The sequence below is a fragment of the Centrocercus urophasianus genome, unplaced genomic scaffold (assembly GCF_019232065.1).
Source record: "Centrocercus urophasianus isolate 14NV4802_14NV808 unplaced genomic scaffold, USGS_Curo_1.0 seq_13, whole genome shotgun sequence".
Classification (NCBI taxonomy): domain Eukaryota; kingdom Metazoa; phylum Chordata; class Aves; order Galliformes; family Phasianidae; genus Centrocercus; species Centrocercus urophasianus.
Window position 1 is genome coordinate 20,491,442 of NW_024884475.1, and position 18,846 is coordinate 20,510,287.

Below are 18,846 nucleotides of genomic sequence, written 5' to 3' on the forward strand. Positions count from 1 at the left end.
GGTGCCGCTCCAAGTCCCGAGCGCTGCGGGTACTCGGGTCGGGCCCGGCCACGGGAGGGCAGCAGCCGCCACCCCCGGAGCCGCCCGCCGGGGTTGGGAAAGCGCTGCGGCCCGGCCCTGAACTCGGCCGGCAGCGGGCGGGGCTGAGGCGGGGCGGCCCGGTCCCGGACGCGCCGCGGAAGAGGGAAGCGGCGGGGCGGCGACTGCGGCTGAAACAGCGGCTGGGACAGCGGCATGGCGGTGCAGGGCTCGGCGGGGGACGCGGCGCTGAGGCGCGAGGCCGAGCGGTGGCTGCAGTGGGACAAGGTGAGGCTGCGGGCGCCCTGCCGGGTTTCTTTGAGCGCTGCCTTTCCTGACCGCTCCTGTTGCAGAGCGAGCTGCCGGACGCGCAGCGCTCAGGGCGGGAGCGCGCTGCTGTGCCGTGCCTCGGAGCCCCTCCGAGCTCCCGGGCCTCCGTGTTTTGTTTGCTGAAGCGCCGTTTCCAGCCATCCGCGTGGGCCTGCCTCAGTGCCGGGAGTCCCGCTACCCGTCCGGCCATCTCGCTGGCGTGCGGGCTGCTGGGCGCTCCCGTCTCTGGGGTCTTTTTCTGCCTTTCCCTGCTGTTGCTGTAGTGCGCGTCGTGTCTGTTCCTGCGGAGATGTTCGGACACCTGAGGACGTCTCTCTGCTTCCGTCTGCTTTGACCCTGACCGTGCTGCATGTAGACGGAAAAGCATCTCTTTATTTCCATATTCCACATGTCTAAACAGACTTCCTGCGTGGCCGTGCTCTGGGAATGCTGACGGAGCTGCCCGTCGCTGCATTTCCTGCGCAGATCGGGCCTGGCTGTGCTATGGGTGGTTGGCGCTTGGTGTCCCTACACATGGCAGTCGTTCACTTGGAGCACGCTGTCCCCGCGGTGCTGTCAGTGGCTGCCCTTTGCCCATTGCCGCGCAGTACGTAGGTAGCGGTGGTACATGCTGCTTTGGTCCATTAAACTGCTTACTTCAAGGCTATTCTCAAAAGCACGGAACATATACATATATATATATATATATATATGCAAGGTTATCTTCTCAAATTTCAATAAGCTTTTGTGTAAGTTTTTCTCAGTTTAATGGATTTTTGAGAGAACAGTCTGGTTTCAAGGGTGCCTGATATTAATAAGATAACTTCTCCAACTAATGTTAATTATTTTCCAGTCTTCTGTCTAATCATTTTTATTGGTGATTCCAATTATCTCATGAATTCCTACTGAAGTCTAATTTGACATCCCCTGAAGTATCTGTACCTTTTTGGAAGGTGTGCTCTTGGTTAGTAATAGCATCTTTGACTGCAGTACTACTTGACCAGTATACAAAGCCTCATTGCTGATTGCTCAAAAACAGTAAGGCATCATTGCTGTGCTTCTGTCATTTCACTTGCCAGGGAGAAATTCCTACAGTGTTTGCACTGAGCAATACCTTTAATCCAATATAACCCTTGTCCATTTACACTATTTTTTTTTTTAAGAGACCCCTTCATGGCAAGGATAGCTTTTTAATTTGAAGGGAGAAGTTAATATTTAATGATGATAAGCTGCATGTTTCTTGCAAAATAGTAGTTTGCAAGAGCAAACCCTTGCGTATGGAAATGGCCCTGCTGACTTTGCTGAAAGGTTTTACCTAGGTAACAATTACTGTGTATATTACTGGCTATTTCATCACCATATGCGTTACGGAAGTATCATATTTTTCTTATTATCATGCATAAAATCATGGATAGAAGTTGGCTTCTGTTTTTATTAAAAATAAAACTTGTTTACTCAGTACCCATCCTGATCCTTCAAAAACATTGGAAGAACTTTTGCAGTGATGGAACATCTCTGGGGCCTTCAGTTCGCGTGGGCTCAGCTAAATAACTTTTTGAGTGAGGAGGTAACATCTGGGCAAGTTGCACTGATGGTTTTTCCTTGTATCATAACACCTGCTGCTGTAATCAGAGGGATCAATATTCTCATACTCTTGTCCTGTTCCTGCAAGGAAGATTAAGTTGCCAGCATTCCTGGACTGGTAAATTACTAATTCTTAAACTGGAAGTCAATAATTCAGGGATACTTAATTGCTCAGTGGAAAAAACAATTCTTTTTTCTTCAGTGGTATTCTGCAGTATATAGTTTGCTGATTATCAGTGAAGGCTCACTAGCTTTTATTTAGACTGTCATGCCTGCCCTTCAGCAGGTGCATAGATCAGTAATTAGGGCAGGCTGTGCCCACAAATGATGAACGTATTGTAATGTTTAAGAAAAACACAGTTGGATTGCTTGGTAATCCAAACTGGTATCAGTTTGCACAGAGTCCTTACATCTTTATATATAAAGTTCACTCCCATAACTGCTTTATGCATGTTCTTCAGCTGCAGAAAAAAAAAATAGAGAGAGAGATTTATTTTTTTGCCCAGGATGATCTGCTAGGCCTTCCTTTGATCTCAGCATATCTAAGTTATCCAAGAAACAATCAAGTCCCTGACCTTCTCGAGGTCAGTTGGTTGACCAGGAATCAAAGCTTATGTTCATTTGGAAATAATAATCTTTGTACTCCAGCATGAAGAGCATGTAATGGTGCTGTGAGTAACCCGAGGAGCACGCTGCTGCTTTGCATAACACTGTTGCTTGGTGGCTGGAGAGTGCCATCTGTCCTCCTGGCTCATCAGCATTCAGGGAATTGAACTGATGTTAAGCCTGACAAATCCCACGTTATTGAGATGTTGGGGCATACAAGGCTTCACTAATTCCAAAAATGAAGAGTTGGTAGGAGTTGTATCATGCAAGCAATACGCCAACAAAAGGAGGAAGACTTAGAAAAGAAACTTTTCATCATTCATAACAGGTAGGATGGGACCTTTCTCTCACTGCTCTGCACAGTGTGAGATTTGCCTGTAATAGTTTGGCTGTAATCATGAGTGTGGCACTTCGTGGATTTTCACAAGCACTACTCACAAATATAATTCATGCCAATTATTTATCTCCTGACCAGTCTGTTTTTTTACTGTCCCTCTTGTACTGACTTTAAATTCAGGAAATGTAGCAAAAGTTCTGGGGTTCCCAAAGCAGTGCACTGTGTTCTAATACCAAAATAAGCCAGCAGAGATCGTGGGGAAGGATGTCAGTTCTATTAAGAAGCTCAAATGTGTTTAAAAAAAACCAAAACAACACCAAACAAACAACAACAAAACACACACGCGCAAAAAACACTTTTAGAATATCTGAATTTTATATCTACAGAATCCCAAAACTTCTGCAATAGTGAAGGAACTAGTTGCTGAAGGAAATGTGGGAGAACTACAGAAATACTTTGGCTCACGAATGGAATTTGGCACAGCTGGGCTGAGAGCTGCCATGGGAGCAGGAATTTCTCACATGAATGACTTGACTATTATCCAGACAACTCAGGTATTGTATTCATCGTATTATTTCATTCAACTGGTTGGATCCAGGAATGGAAGGGCCTCACTTATGACAAGCAAATGGGCATTCTAGGGAAGTACGTGGTTTTTACTAATAAAAAAGGAGGAAAACAGAGCTAACCAGCATTTGGCTGAACTTACATACATATATAGGTGCTAAAGTTAATCTACCTGGAGAGACCTTAAAAAATCAAGTCCTTAGAATTACTGTATCTTGGACTGCTGGTGTATCATTGTATCATGACCTAAACAAGCATCCTTTCATTACTAAGGGCGAGATTCAATTCTGTCTTAGTGTCAACTGGGATGCATTTTTTTTCAGTGTCTGGTATGATGCTATGTTGTGGCTCTTGGAGAAGAATGATGTTGATAACACACTGATATTTATAGTTCCTGTTAAGCAGTTGTGCAGAGTGAATGACTGTGTGGTGCTGAGCCACCCGCAGGGTTAAACCACAACTGAAACGTTGGCCAGTTGTTCACTTCCTTATCTGATACCCTAAAGAATAAATAATTTCTGTATCTGCAGATCAGACTAACCATGTTACCTGGTTCTTTCTGGAGCTGGTTCTGATTTTTGGAGAAGTGCTTAAATGTTGTCAAATTTTATTATTTTGATTTGAAGGTTTTTGTCATTTCATGATGTTTATTGATCCTGAACTGAATCCCAATCCAGTTCAGTGAGATGTGTGCAGTGAGATGTCAACATCTTAGCAGTCATCTTAATCCAATGAGAAATGAAATGCTGAGATCATATTAATGAAGTGAATTTGTTATTGTCTTCAGGGATTTTGCAGATACCTTGAGAAGAATTTCAGTGACCTAAAAAAGAGAGGAGTTGTGATTGGATTTGATGCTCGTGCCCACCTTTCAAGTGGAGGTAGTAGCAAAAGGTACTTTTCAGGTAGTATTTTATAGGTGTCTTACATGATTCTTCATGGTCTTATAGCTGCTTCAACAGCATTTTCTCTTTCTCTGGAAGGAATTTGAAGGATTTATAGTATTTTTATTTTATTAATACCAAGGCAGTTTTTATAGTTGTGTTTTGTCTTTAAGGAATGGGGAAGGAACACATTTAAGTTGTGTATAATGATTTCCTTTATTTTATTTTATTAATTGAAGTGAGGGGAGGAAAAACTGAAATTCTAGGGAACAAATGGATGAGAGAATGAATATATTTCCAAGGCTTCTTTTCTTGTTGTTTAGGTTTGCAAGACTCGCTGCTAATACATTCATCAGTCAGGGAGTTCCAGTTTATCTCTTCTCTGACGTAACACCAACACCTTTTGTGGTATGTTTCTCTATTAAATCTTTCTATATGCATACAAATTCTGTGAGATATCAAAAATTAATACTTATATTAAGGAAAAGTAGACAAAATATCTTGAACTTTTTAAGTTCTAACTGCTTAGACTGCTTGCTTTATGTTTACTTAGCTACGTTTGATTTCCAGCATCCATAGCAGTAGAAGAAAGAAGCTGAGTAGAGTATCTGTGACAGTGGGTGCCCTGTGACAGTATTGGCGCCCATTCATGCTTTTGGGCACATTTCTTGAAGAAGTCATTTCACAGTCGCTAGCTTAACAGTGATAGAATATCCTGAGCTGAAAGGGACCCATGGTGATCTTAGAATATCTGAGTTGGAAGGATAAGGATATGGAGGGATGGAGACTTAGTGTGTAAATGCTTGTATTGATACAAAGTTTGGTAGATTTAAGGCTGCATTCTTCACAAGACAAGTTAAAGCAGCGTTGCATGAGATGTAGCTGATTGTATTTGCTGTTAAACAGCCAGAATTGAACTTGAACTGGACCTCTAGTCATGAATAATGCTTTATTTTCAATTGACTCTATCTGCTTGGACTAGTTTATAATAGCTCTCTCCAATCATAGAATCACTATAATCACAGAATCACCAAGGTTGGAAAAGACCTACAAGATCATCCAGTCCAACCATCCACCTATCAGCAATATTTCTCACTAAACCATGTCCCTCAACACAATGTCTAAACGTTCCTTGAACACTTTCAGGGTTGGTGACTTCACCACCTCCCCGGGCAGCCCATTCTAGCACCTGACCACCATATTTCTTAATGTCCAGCCTCAGTCTCCCCTGGTGCAACTTGAGACAATTCCCTCTAGTGCTATCACTGGTTACAGAAGAGTCCGACCCCCATTATAGACAGCCATAATGTCACCCCTGAGTCTCCTCTTCTCCAGACTATATAATTGCAGCTCCCTCAGTAGCTCTTCCTAAGGCCTGTGCTCCAGAGCTCTCACCAGCTTAGTTGCCCTTCTCTGGACACACTCCAGGGCCTCAATGTCTTTCTCATAGTGAGGGGCCCAAAATTGAACACATACTCGAGGTGTGGCCTCACCAGTGCTGAATACAAAGGTTCAGTTACTTCCCTGCTCCTGGTAGCAGTACTATTTCAGGTACAAGCCAGGATGCTGTTGGCCTTCTTGGCCACCTGGGCACCCTGCTGCATCATGTTCAGCTGAGCATTGACCAGGACCCCCAGGTTCATTTCCTGTTTCAAGAACTGCTCTCACAAGTTGATATGGATGAGAATGCTGCAGTTTTAGTTCTGGTTGCCCTCCGCAGACTTCTGTCGCTACCCCAACACTTTAACTCTTAAAGATCTGAAGTGTTTCATGTCATTCTGAAGCACACAACAGATGCATTCAGCTTCCTCCTGTAAAAATGTTACTCCAGTAAGCCTATCTGAAACAGCACTAAATACACTTGGTGTGTTTACGGTAAATGTCAAGTAATGGCAAGAGCTAAGGCTGTATCACATGGATCCTGGTGGAGCAAGTGTAGCTGTTCCTTTAGGAATTCAGTCTGCAGGAATCATATCCTGACCTTTTTATTTGGCAGTATGGAAGCATTCTCATTTACATACCGTAAAATCTCCTGTAATGTTTTTCATATTCCAGTTCAGTTAATCTTTTCTCTTTACAGCCGTATACGGTAACTCATCTGAAGCTTTGCGCTGGAATTATGGTTACAGCTTCCCATAATCCAAAGCAAGATAATGGTTACAAGGTATTCCTAAATGACCTATTTTTTTCATTTTTGTTATTTTTTAATCGTTTTTTCCATGTAGAGATATTAATACCATTGTATGCAGTTCCTACTGTGTTATTGACGAAATGAACAGGTAATTGGATTCTTGAGATCTAGATCTAAACAGTGACGTGTTACAGTAATAACATAATTAATATCTTAGCTCTATAAAGCAGAAAGATAAGTATAGTTCTGGAACTTTTGGAATGCTTTAAAATATGTAATAAGCTTAATGAGTTGCTTGTAAAAAACACTTGGATTGAATTCCATTAATTTCACATAGCATATTTTTTTCTTTTGCTAAATGATACAATTATCAGTGTGCTTTTTTTTGTGTGTGTTTCAAGAAACAAATGACAGATGGCTGAGTGGCCTGTCTGCCAATCGCATACCTGGACTAGTCATATGCAGACTGTTCCAGAATACAAAAACAGAGGTTAGGAAGTCTTTTTTTGTCTTTTACAATAGAAAAGCGAGGTGTTAGACAAGATGGTTTCTCCCTGTCTGTTCCTTCAGAACTTCTGTTTGATCTGTCCTTTTTTTTTTTTTTTTTTTTTTTTAATGTGTTAATCTTGGCAGCTTCTTCACATCCGTTTGGATGTTTCATCAATTACTTTGTTAATCAACTTAATTTTTGCTGGTGTTTTTGTTATTTGATGTACATGTATACATGACCCAGGTGCTGTTAGGTGTATTTCCTTAAAGATGTAGCTTGCAAAACATTAGTAGGAGGAAGTGTGCAAACAACTGTCTAAATTAAAACACAGTTCTGTTTATAGATAAGCATAAAACCTGCTCTTGGATGTATAAGCAATTTTTTAAAAATAAAGGACTGCAGGTAAGGAACATCTTGAAGCTCACATGAATTTGTGCTTGCTGTTGTGGCAACACTGCTGCTGTAGACAGCTGCAAGGTTCTTGTGTCTTCTTTCTTAGTTCTTTTTTGTAGAAAAGTGTTTCATTTTTATTTTGACACTTTTTTCCTCTAAAGTATTGTTTTATATTTCATGATTATCTAAAAATTGAGAGGAAATATCTTGGGGAATTTATCAATTCCAAAGCTAGCAGACAGGTTGATATTTGAATCTTCTCAGTAAGTGAGCTGAGCCTTGTTTTGTGTTTCATTATGAATTTCAGCATGCTCTGATAAAGCTTAATAGCTTTTTTGTAGAACAAAAATAGGACTTCAGGGGAAACATTGAGAATAAGAACAGAGAATTACTCTGGTTATTCTTCAGTGGAATTGACTGTAATACTCTATCAAATACATCTTAGCCAACAAAAAATGGCAAAACTATTCTACCGTATTAATGACAAAAATGAGCTCTTACCCTTGTTATCATTCAGGTTTACTGGGAAAATGGTGCTCAGATAATTTCCCCTCATGACAAAGGAATTTCTCAGGCCATTGAGGAGAATAAGGAGCCGTGGCCTCAGGCGTGGGACGATAAACAAATTGACAGCAGTGCGCTACTCCATGACCCGTATGCCACTATCAATAAGGAATATTTCAAAGACATACAGAAACAATGCTTTCACAGGTAAGTAGTGTTAACTCTGTTAAGAATACGGGATTTTTCATGGCAGTTAAAGGCAGCTGTGATTCTGCTGTATTTTCCCTCCCTGTATTTGCATTCTTGTGATCTTTTGTGGTAATACTGGCAGCTGGGTCATTACAAAGTAAGTCAGTTCATAAACTTAGTCTGGCAAGAATCTGAACCAGTAAGGTGGGTGATTCATTTCTGATTGGATTATCTTCCTGTGATAATATGACTGTGCATCAGCCAAATGGGGCTACTGTGTGCAGCTAGGGGAAAGCTAAGGATTGATGCTGACTATGAAATTTAATGTTCTGGGGTTACAGCCTTAAAGTGGGCCAGACTGGTCTTGACAGAAGGAGGTCATACTCTGTCATTCTTGCATATGTTTCTGGTGACTTTGAGAGCCTTGCACATATGTATTGCTGTCACTTGCTTGATATAAACTTTACTCAATAAAATTAAGTGGATGTTTCTTTTTGTAAATTAAATGAGCAGCAACCTGTTAATCACAATCTTAACTATCCGTGATCAGATGGCTTACATTCCAGAGCTGGGGATGAGGAATCAGTCAATTGTATTTATTTTCCACTCACCTCCTTTGGTGTGTATAGAGTGTATTACTGTCTTTCCAGTAATTTGCATGTACCAGAACAATGGATACCTACAGTGTATGGGAACTGCTGAGTCACGGCCTGAACCTCTGATTGATCACCTGAGGCGAGCCATGAGTCAGCCAGAGGAGCACAGGTGAAGGCAATTCAGCTGTGCTGCCGGAAGGGGGGGAGCCAGGCTCCCTCCCTCCTAGACTTATTTAAGAGCTGGCTACCAGAGGGGAAGGATCTCTTCTGGAGATCACCTCTCTTGGTGTTTTGTGGTGAGCTCAGCCGAAGGGTAAGCTCTTCTACTTATTCTCTTTCGTTATCATTGTCTACTTTGCTTAACTCTCTTGATTATATTGTGATTATAACATCTTGATATCTATTGATTATACATACAGTAACTCACAGATCTGAAAAATGAGGTTAAACCAATCTAGAAGTCATTGCCTTTAAAAAATGGCCTCTTTAGTTTATCATGTTAACAGTACCATAGAATACTGAGTCACATAGGTTTCTGAACATAATGAATTTTCATGCTGAATGTTCTGTCATACTCAAGTTTTTATTATTAATCTCTTTTATTTCAGGAAAATAAACAAGGAAACAAACCTGAAATTTGTTCATACTTCTGTGCATGGTGTAGGTCATAAATTTGTGCAGCTGGCCTTCAAGGCATTTGATCTTAGACCTCCTTTTGCTGTTCCGGAGCAGAAGGATCCTGATCCAGAATTTCCCACAGTGAAGTATCCAAATCCTGAAGAAGGCAAAGGTGTTCTGGTAAATACACATCATTAATATTTCTTAATATTCTAAATACAGTGTATATGTGTATTTCTGAGAAGTTGCAATGTCTCACTGTTTATTTCTGGTTATTTTTACATTTATCAAAGAATTTCCTGGTATAATTTCATTAAAATTCATAACTCTCTATGAGGCAGTCAGGTAATAATTATCCATAACTTTAAACTGTACTTTGTTCTGCTAACAGAATGTGCAGCATCTGCACCTAGAGCAAAGTGATAGAATTCCTATTTAAAATAAAAGAATGAATAAAAAGTAGAGATCTTCATAGTCAATTTTTAAAAGTTTTTGCAGCTCACGTCTGAAATACCAAGGCTGAAATTGTTCTCAGACTACGATTGGATCAGGGGCAATCCTGACAATAAGGAGACTAGATTTTCTGATATGGGTATGATCATTTTTTTAGTGAAGATCCTACTGGCTGTAACAACAGAAGTGGAATGGTGTAGGTGAAGTTAAATATCCTGCCTGTGCTCTGCTCTTGCCAGGCTTCTATCTGTGAATTGGTTACATGTTGTTTGAGACTCATCATGCAGTTGAGTGAAATTAAATAAACTGGGAAAGTTATTTGAAGTCTGTAAGGGATGTGAAAATATTTGGGAGTATTAACACTTTCCTGATGTTGCTTGCCACTGTTTTCAGACCTTATCTTTTGCTCTGGCTGAAAGAGATGGGGCAAAAATCATTTTAGCAAATGATCCAGATGCTGATCGACTTGCAGTGGCAGAGAAACAAGAAAGGTATGGCAACAAATAAATACAACCATTTTGGACTTAAACATTAGAGTAATTTGAGGGATTCTGACTACCTGTGTTGCAGAGGAAGGCAGAATAGTTACATTTGTCCTTTTTAGACTAAAACCATATAGAAATGTGAGGGGGCTGTATGCAGAAGATCACAGTGGTAACTTAAATAGTGATTAAAATTAGACTCCACAAGAAAGCCTGAATACTTATTTGACATTTGCACTTGAGGTATGCACAGAGATACGCGAGCTGTTATGAATGCTCTACTTCTTTAAAGCTAGGTTTTCAGATAGAAATGTTTCAGAAGACTGACGAGCATACTTCCATATTGTGTTTACTGAGAAATAACTTGAATGTTCTGCATAACTTCTGTAGTTACCAGATAATCTCAGGAATAAAGAATAATTGGTTTGTTTGTTGGTCTTGGCTTTCCTGTTAAGTTTTGGTTTTTTACCCTTTCCTTTCATAGCATGATCTAAGGAGGCTTATCTGCCTAAGTAGGATGAGCTAACTGGCACTCTCCACTGTATCTCCTGTCTCAGCCTTAGCTGGGAACTGAGCAGTGAGGAAAATGCATTAAAAGCTTTAATTTGTGCTAGTTATAATGGGTTAAAGCAAGAACACAAAATCACCCATGCTTTTTGTCTTAAAACTTATGGCTATGGGATACTTAGAAGGGGTGTTAGTATGCACCACTACTGAGAGCATAGTGCTCTCATTCTCCTGCTGCTTTGCTAATTGTTTAGCCAGTCTTCATAGTCATCTAACTTTTGATCCTGCATTATGTCTAAATTCCACTGAAGCTTTTCATACACTAATCAAATACTAACACAGGCTTCTATGGTATCTGTACTTCTTTGACAGAAACCCCTGCTAGGACACATTCTTATGCTAAATTGTTGCTGTGTATTGCTTAATGCCTGCTGGCATCAGTAAGTGCAGGATGTGCATCTGCTTTGCTTTCACAACAGGTATTTTTACTGTAGGTCCTGATTTTTGTCAGTCTGACAATGTCTTTCTCCCCTTTCATGACTGGGATTTTCTGGGTAATTTTGACATCTGCTTTTTCCTTTTACATTCAATTTTTCCTGTTCGAACCATGGATATATATGGGTGTTTTTTTCAGTGACAGATTGAAGTCTTCGTCATTAAAAGATATATTTGTCACCAAGTCGACCAAAAATACTGATCACACGAGAACTGTACTTTCATGTCTGTGCATGTCTGTAATCATTGGTTTTTTAAATTTGTATCTGGGTTGGTTTTTTGTGGTTTTTGTTTTTTTTTTTTTTGTAATTTAAAATATGCCAGAAATATCACTTTTTTTGTATTTGGATAAACTCATTAGCTGGTGCATATGATAGAGGAGGACAATAAGCATTCCAGGATTCTTTGGGGAATATGTATATTTTTTTCTTAATGAACATGAGGTATCTTGTTACTGTTACTTGGAATTCAGATGTAGTTTTATTTGCCATTCTTCATATATGTAAGAACCAGTAGAAGTTCTTCCAGTACTGTCCTTTAAATTCTTTTTTTTTTTCTCTCTCTCTCCAGTGGTGAATGGAAGGTGTTTTCTGGAAATGAGCTGGGAGCTCTGTTAGGTTGGTGGATCTTCACTTGCTGGAAAAATCAAAATAGGGATGCTTGTGCCATTAAAGATGTCTACATGTTATCAAGCACAGTTTCTTCCAAAATCCTGAGAGCAATTGCACTAAAGGAAGGTTTTCACTTTGAGGTAAGTTGTTAGAAGATCACTGGATGTACTTTGATTTGCTTTCCTACTAATTGCTTTTATTTTTAAAGTCTGTGGGGTTTTTGTCATCACATTTGTAGGAGACGCTGACAGGTTTTAAGTGGATGGGGAACCGTGCCAAGCAGCTCATGGATCAAGGGAAAGCTGTTCTTTTTGCATTTGAAGAGGCAATAGGTAAGAAAGTATGCTATGTTCTGGTAGCCTTTAAAATAGTGAAAGCATTGCCATATTTTGAGAGTAGAACACTGACCTTTATGGGAGTTATTGATATCATCCACTTGGGTGACTGGTATTACTAGTATGCAGTCCTAATCTCTATGTAGCACCAACTATGGTGATGTGAACTTGGTGTCTATAAGTCTTTAGCAGTACCATTCTCTACAAGTTTTTGAAAAAAGGCATGTTTTTTAGGCTTCAAATGGGGTACTTGTAGCTGACATCTTTAAGCTAAGTTTAACCATGAGCAAAATAAAGTAAAACATCCCTCAAATAATATTAGTAAGCTGCAAAGATGTGTGTAAGCTGAAAGTACATGAGACAAAAATTTTAAAGCTGTCATGCAATTTCTTGAGTATCTCAGTATCTGCAAACAGTGAAAATGTGACTATATAATGGATAATTCTCAGTGTTACCATATACTGCTGTGGAGGGTAATCACACTTCAGAGTCTCGCACTTGCACTGTTCTAGTAGTGTGGCATTTCTTTTTTTATAACAGTTCCAAAGATATTCAGGAGCACATGGCACTAATATAAAACAAATCTGTGCTGAAAACTCATTAAATGCTTTACTTATTGAAATTAATTTTGATTACAAGAGAAACAATTTTTCAAATCTTAGTCTATGCTGAATAAACAGCATAGAATTAAACCAAAAATAAATACTATGGCAGTATTCAGTTCTCCTTTAAACAACAGCCTGTCTTACACTCCACTCCACTCCCACTGCTATCCCCCCAGTACTATCTATTATTCTTACTTAAAAAAAAAAATCCATCAAATCTGTAAATAATATTTTTTCTTCGTTTAGGGTATATGTGCTGCCCTGCGGTCCTGGACAAAGATGGTGTCAGTGCTGCCGTTATAACTGCAGAGATGGCTAGCTTTTTGGCAACCAGGAATTTGTCTTTGTCTCAGCAGCTGAAGGCTGTCTATGATGAGTGAGTTTGATTATAATTGTCTAATATCAGATTTTCTCCATTCCACGTAAGTTGCTTAATAGCAATCTATGGTATGCAAAGAAACGAAGACACAGGTGTGGTAACAGTGATCTGGTGAGCTCTCCTACGTCAGGAGTTACATACATGACTTGGTTTTGTGTAGTTTTAAAGTATTGATTACCTTCCTAGCTCTTACTCTGTTAAAGAGATGTTTGTATCATTTTCTAGTTTTTCTGATTGATTTCTCCCATTTGAAAAGTTTGGCTGTTGAGCACTGCTCTTTCTTGTACAAAAGATTGGACTTTGTTTTGTTTTGTTTCCCCAGCAGTATTGGTGCACTGTGGAGCTCATAGTGCTTAAACACACCAGATGCACAAAAACATTAATGGCAGAATGTGTCTAAGTAGCTCTGGCATATTTATGCTGTCTAGCTTATTTCTCTCCTGTTTGCACTACTACTTGTGATTAAATTAATTCTAGTTGGCACTTAGAATTTTTATTATATTATTGTCTTTCATTTTTTGATCGACAGTGTATTTTCCTTCTGCTCTTGAATACCCAGATTTAAGCTGATTCAGCTCATGTACTATGACTGGCTCTGCTTGCTATATCCAACTGGGTATTCTCCTGAAAGCTTTGAATATGAGGCACTCCTTTTTCTTTTTCCTTTAACACATTCCAAGACCTGCAGAAATCAATAGCTGAAATGGCTGTTGGATTCCGTGGGGCAGGGTGGTGCATTCCTTATGTGGTTTCTAGGTTGGCTGTTAAAAAGGAGAGAGCAGCACAGGCTGGTGGATACTCTCCACCTCTTCATTTCCAGTGGTGTCCCTAAGAAAGCTGTGGTGGATCTTGCAGAAAGACTCTTGGAAAACTCTAGCCTTTGTGCTTCTTGTTTCACCAGTCCTCAGAGCACTAAACATACTTGTTTCATCAAAAAATTAACAAGCAATCAGGAGCCAAAAACATTGGAAAAACCGTGGAACTCATCAGCTCTTGTATGTAGCAGAAGTCTGAAAACAGTACAAAACAGTAAAACAAACAGAGAAAGTCATGTCTAGAACTGCAAATATGGTATCTGACTTGGAAATTCTTTTTGCTGCTTGTAGTTGGAAGTGTACATTCAGACAGCTGGCCTTCTCTGGTATGTGCTCACTTAAGTACTTATTCAGTAAACACCTGATTCAGGTTGCCTTCAGAATCAGGATGTTTAACAAAGTGGAACTTAGCCATGCCACTTGTCTACTGTGTAAACAGCTGCTAAGAAGGTCGGACTTATTTAGCATGAAAGCATCCTGTAGATGCACCTCAGAGGAAGACTGTTCGTGTTTCTTGCACGTGGTCACGTGTGGAAAACCTGCAAATATACGGGGAAGAAAACAACTCTGTCTTATTAACAGATGCTTGATAACTGGAAGGCAGGGCTTTTCCTGGTTTGCGTTGGAGTTATTGATGTTTGTTTATTGTTTGTGGCCAGTGTAGTGTTCCATTCTTCTGCTCCCTTCCATTCTAGTCGGGGTTATCTTGTGAACTGCTTCTAGAGCAGAAGAAACTCTGCTTAGTATTTTGGAGGTGTAGTAGGCAGGGTCTGTTATCATTACTACCCCATCTCAAAGCTGAAGTAGATAAGGAAAAGGACACAGTCCTAGCGGGTTCATCACTTGTTTCAAATATAAGGTAGGCTTTTTAAATTTCCTTGCTGGATTCTCAAGATTGATTTAACAATTACTAACCTTCAAGATGTTCACTTAAGTATGAACACGTTGCTGTTTCAGAAGCCTTCCAGATATCTAGCATAATAGTGCTAGTGAAAGCTTCTGTCCTTCAGATTTCTCCAGGCACCAAAGATTCTCATCAGCCGTTTATCTTTAGAAAGAGTCACTGAAAGAACCAGCCCAGGTTTGTATGCTTTCTAACAACATGCTGTTCTGAAAATTCAGTGCTAGCAGGCAAGTTGTTTTTGATGCAGATTCGGCATCATGCTATTTGGCAGCAAATGGATAATGTAAAGAGATGATAATGTAAAGAGGTTATAGACAGAACAGTGTAGTTCAACAGAAACACTTCAATGGGAAAGCAGTTTCTGAAATATGTCTGGAAAAAAGTCTGGAAATTCTGTTGTTAGAAGAGGTCAGCTAGTGTCCACTCAACGTTACGTATTTAGACATATTTTGTTCTCTGTGTTTAGATCTCCTCATGGCATCATTTTTTCTTCTGGTTTAGAAGCAAAGTTTCTCACTTTCAGTTGTTAAGGAAATTTGTATCTGCAGACCTTTCCCTCTTCAAGTATGTAAAATGGAGCAATTGAACTGTCAAGACATTTAAAAAATTGTAGCAGGGTGAACTGATGCTACTGTTACCCACAGATTCTTGCTTTATAGAATGTTGTATAATGTGTGTGGTGTATAACTAATAAGACTGTTGTTTCTTCAGTTGATTGGTACATGTCTTCCCAGATATGGCTTCCATATCACCAAAGCTTCATATTTCATCTGCCATGATCCTGAAGTGATTCAGCAGCTTTTTGACAACCTTAGGAATTACGACGGAAAAGACACATATCCGAAATCGTGTGGTAGATTTAAAGTTTCTGGAATAAGGGATCTAACTACTGGGTATGACAGCAGCCAGCCAGATCAGAAAGCAGTAAGTATACTTCTACCATACAGAATCATGTGTAAATATGTACATATACGAATATTCTACAGAGGGATACCCTATAAAACATATGTTCAAACCTGACTGTAAGTTGAATTTGATTTGTAGTGCTTGTTTTGTTTTGATGGGGAATAAATCAAGGTTAATTTTTTTTCCTTCTGTCTCTTTTCCCATCTCCCTCTCTCTCTCTCTTTCCCCTCCTTCCCTCTCACCCCCAAGGTGACAGTCTGTACAGGGAGGTAGAAGGATCTTGCTGTAGTGCTGCAGCAATCCTGCATTAACTTGTTGTAAGTGTAAGCTAAGTGGTCCATGTTTATTTTTGTCCTGGGGGAAGCTTGTCACAGAACAATCTGTTTACAGTCAAAATGTTGACTAGATTTGAAATGAGCTATCTAATTATACTGTTTAACAGCAGTTTTACTACCAGGTTGAGGGTCAGGTTGTGATTTGCCTGCTGTAGTTACAAGACTACACAGTTGATAAAGAAAACAGAACACAGCTTGCTTTTATCTGATGCATTAGTTACATTATGAATCACACCATGTGTTTTGTCTTGAATTGAGTCCCTTTGTAAATGTTAAATATATTTATGTTCCTACTATTTTCAGATACTTCCTACTAGTAAAAGTAGCCAAATGATTACATTCACTTTTGCTAATGGAGGAGTGGCCACAATGCGAACCAGTGGAACAGAACCAAAAATCAAATACTATTCGGAACTCTGTGCACCTCCTGGAAACAGGTATGGTCACCTACAGGGGTAAATGCTGTGTGATAGGGGCTGATCAGCTTCTCTGTATTGTTTTGGTGGGGAAAAGGCTGTTCATGATTGAATAATATTACCACAGTCACTTTTATTATTCTGTAAATATATATGCATAAAGCTTCAATCCTGAACAATGTGTTGAATAATTCTTTTGCACTGAAATTTCTTTAAACTTGGTTTCACATTCAGTAAAAACAAGATCGAGAAAAGCATTCTGTTTAAATGAAAGTGATATACTCCTCTTTTTCTTTTTTTAACATATTTTGTTGCTTTAGGCTTGTACCGCTACACTTTATCTACAGTTGCATATTTTAAACCAGTTTATTTGGTAATTATATCCTTGACTAATAGCTTGGGAAGTCACGCAGACTGAAAGATAAGCAACTGCTACTCTAATGATAATAACGCTTTCTTACCGATGAAAATTCACCTGAAAGTACTGTTAAGTGCACGAGTTTGAGTTACTGAATGTATATGATTTGTAATGGAGTAGGAGATAGTCTGAACTCAAATTGACTGTTGGTCTATTTTACATTATATTATAGATTTATGTTTGTTCATAGTCTTAAGTGCCTTTCATACATCAACTGGAAATGAAAATCAATGCTTATTATAGAAGGCTCTAAGAACTCATGTATATATACTTCTATCATTGATAGAAAATGTTTGTCTAAAACAATACCTCAGACTGAAAATGTGCTTTTTAGCTACTCCACTGTGACATGTTTTCTGTGTGGATTTTGTTTCATAGTGACATTGAGCAGCTGAAGAAAGAACTGGATGAATTGGTCAGTGCTCTTGAAAAGCACTTCTTTCAACCAGAGAAAAACAATCTTCAACGAAAGACTGAGTAAAATAGAACAATTACTACCTTCATTGTTTTTGATGTTTTGGCAGCATTAAAAATGCATTATTTAACACGTAAGGATTTTTAGGACCAAACATCTGAGAACTCAGACTAAAAAAGACTTGTGCTTTTATTAAGATTCATTCTATATACTGTTGAATTTAGTACCTTGTTTTGAAAGGAAAGCATGCCTACCCTTGAAGGACCAAAAAAAGCCAGTGACCTTACAATCTGAAAGTTGCCTGCAAATGTACTTCAATCAAAACTTGTTTAATTAAATATTCCAAGTAATATCCTGACTTCTGAAAGGCAGCCTGTTTGGGGGGAAATCTTTCTTTTGTTTGTGAATAATCTGATAACAATATGAAACTCTATCTAGGTTTAGATTTGCAAGTGCTGCTGTTAATAAGAACTGAAAGCCTGTGGTGAAACTTAGGTGAACTTAGGGCAAGTGTTTTAGAAATAGTGGTCTTTTGGTGGGGTCTTCAGCCCAAATAAACAAGGAAGCTACAGTACATTTTCTGGAGAGTGTTTGCTATGGGATTGGACTACATAGCAAACTCCATTAGAGATGCTTAGCATGCCAAACTCTTATTCCTTACAAGTGTGAAACATGCCTTTCAGTACTGTGAACATGTTGGGACAGAGTGCATCTACGTACACCTTTCTGCCACCTGACTGATCTGAGCATGATTAGGTCAGTGCATCCCCCAGTGCTGGATCCTGTCATGCTGTATGCTACAAGATTTTGCTGCATGACTCTGCGTGTTGAATTTAGAGCAGAAATTTCCATTTCATTTTGTGCTGTCATCTGTACTTACAGAGCCTGAGAGGGTTAGATAGTGGTTACCAATTGGCTTTGCTATACTTTTTTTTCCTTCTGCACTGGATATCAGTATGTAGCTCCAACAGCACAGGTACATCTTGGGAAAAGAAACCTCCTCACCGTAACTGCTTCTGGTATACCATGACAGTGCTTAGTTGCTAGATCAAGCATAGATTAAATTTAGCAAATTATTCATCAGGATTCTAGCAAATTATTCATCAGAATTCTAGCAAATACTGGGTTACCTTGTTGGCTAAGATGGTAAGGAAAGAATATTTGATGCCTGCTTTTGCCTTACAATCTTTAGAGTTATAATTGGAGGATAAAAGGAAAGGAGTAAGTCCTGCATTCTTTGGCTGGTGCTTCAGTTTTTCTTGTCTGAAGAGTCAAAGCCAGCATCTGCACCATTCATGCTGGGGTCCATCTGTGTGGTACAGAAAATTAACTTTAAACAAGAACGATAAGAAGATTACTAAGGAAAGGGCTTGTACTTTGAAACCCAGTGCTAGGGAAGTGGAAGGACAAACGTTGGGATGACACTTGAATTTTGCTCTCAGTAGGATTTAACATGTGGCACGTGACTTAACCACAGGCTGCCTTGCAAAATACAGTTTCTTGCATGGTACTTCATCCTGGGCTTCACTGAAAACAAATGGCTG

At 39.4% G+C, this 18,846-nt stretch overlaps 1 protein-coding gene across 1 annotated transcript; it reads left to right on the forward strand.

Moving 5' to 3' along the window:
* Positions 1-211: 211 nt before the first annotated feature.
* On the forward strand, positions 212-17,660 carry PGM2 (phosphoglucomutase 2). Its single transcript, XM_042811899.1, has 14 exons — positions 212-306; positions 3,241-3,408; positions 4,209-4,315; positions 4,629-4,713; positions 6,386-6,469; positions 7,837-8,030; positions 9,217-9,406; positions 10,073-10,170; positions 11,734-11,914; positions 12,013-12,106; positions 12,961-13,090; positions 15,547-15,736; positions 16,357-16,490; positions 17,266-17,660. Exons 1-14 carry the CDS (start codon positions 235-237, stop codon positions 17,366-17,368), a joined length of 1,830 nt encoding a protein of 609 aa, XP_042667833.1. The 5' UTR covers positions 212-234; the 3' UTR covers positions 17,369-17,660.
* The last annotated feature ends 1,186 nt before the right edge of the window (positions 17,661-18,846 follow it).

What these genes read in the sequence shown, in the direction of transcription:
- PGM2 (XM_042811899.1), top strand. Translation starts at nt 235, where the DNA reads ATGGCGGTGCAGGGCTCGGCGGGGGACGCGGCGCTGAGGCGCGAGGCC. An exon ending in AGTGGAGGTAGTAGCAAAAG is followed by an intron (nt 4,316 to 4,628) that starts GTACTTTTCAGG and finishes CTTGTTGTTTAG; the next exon opens with GTTTGCAAGACTCGCTGCTA. An exon ending in CTGAAGGCTGTCTATGATGA is followed by an intron (nt 13,091 to 15,546) that starts GTGAGTTTGATT and finishes ATGTCTTCCCAG; the next exon opens with ATATGGCTTCCATATCACCA.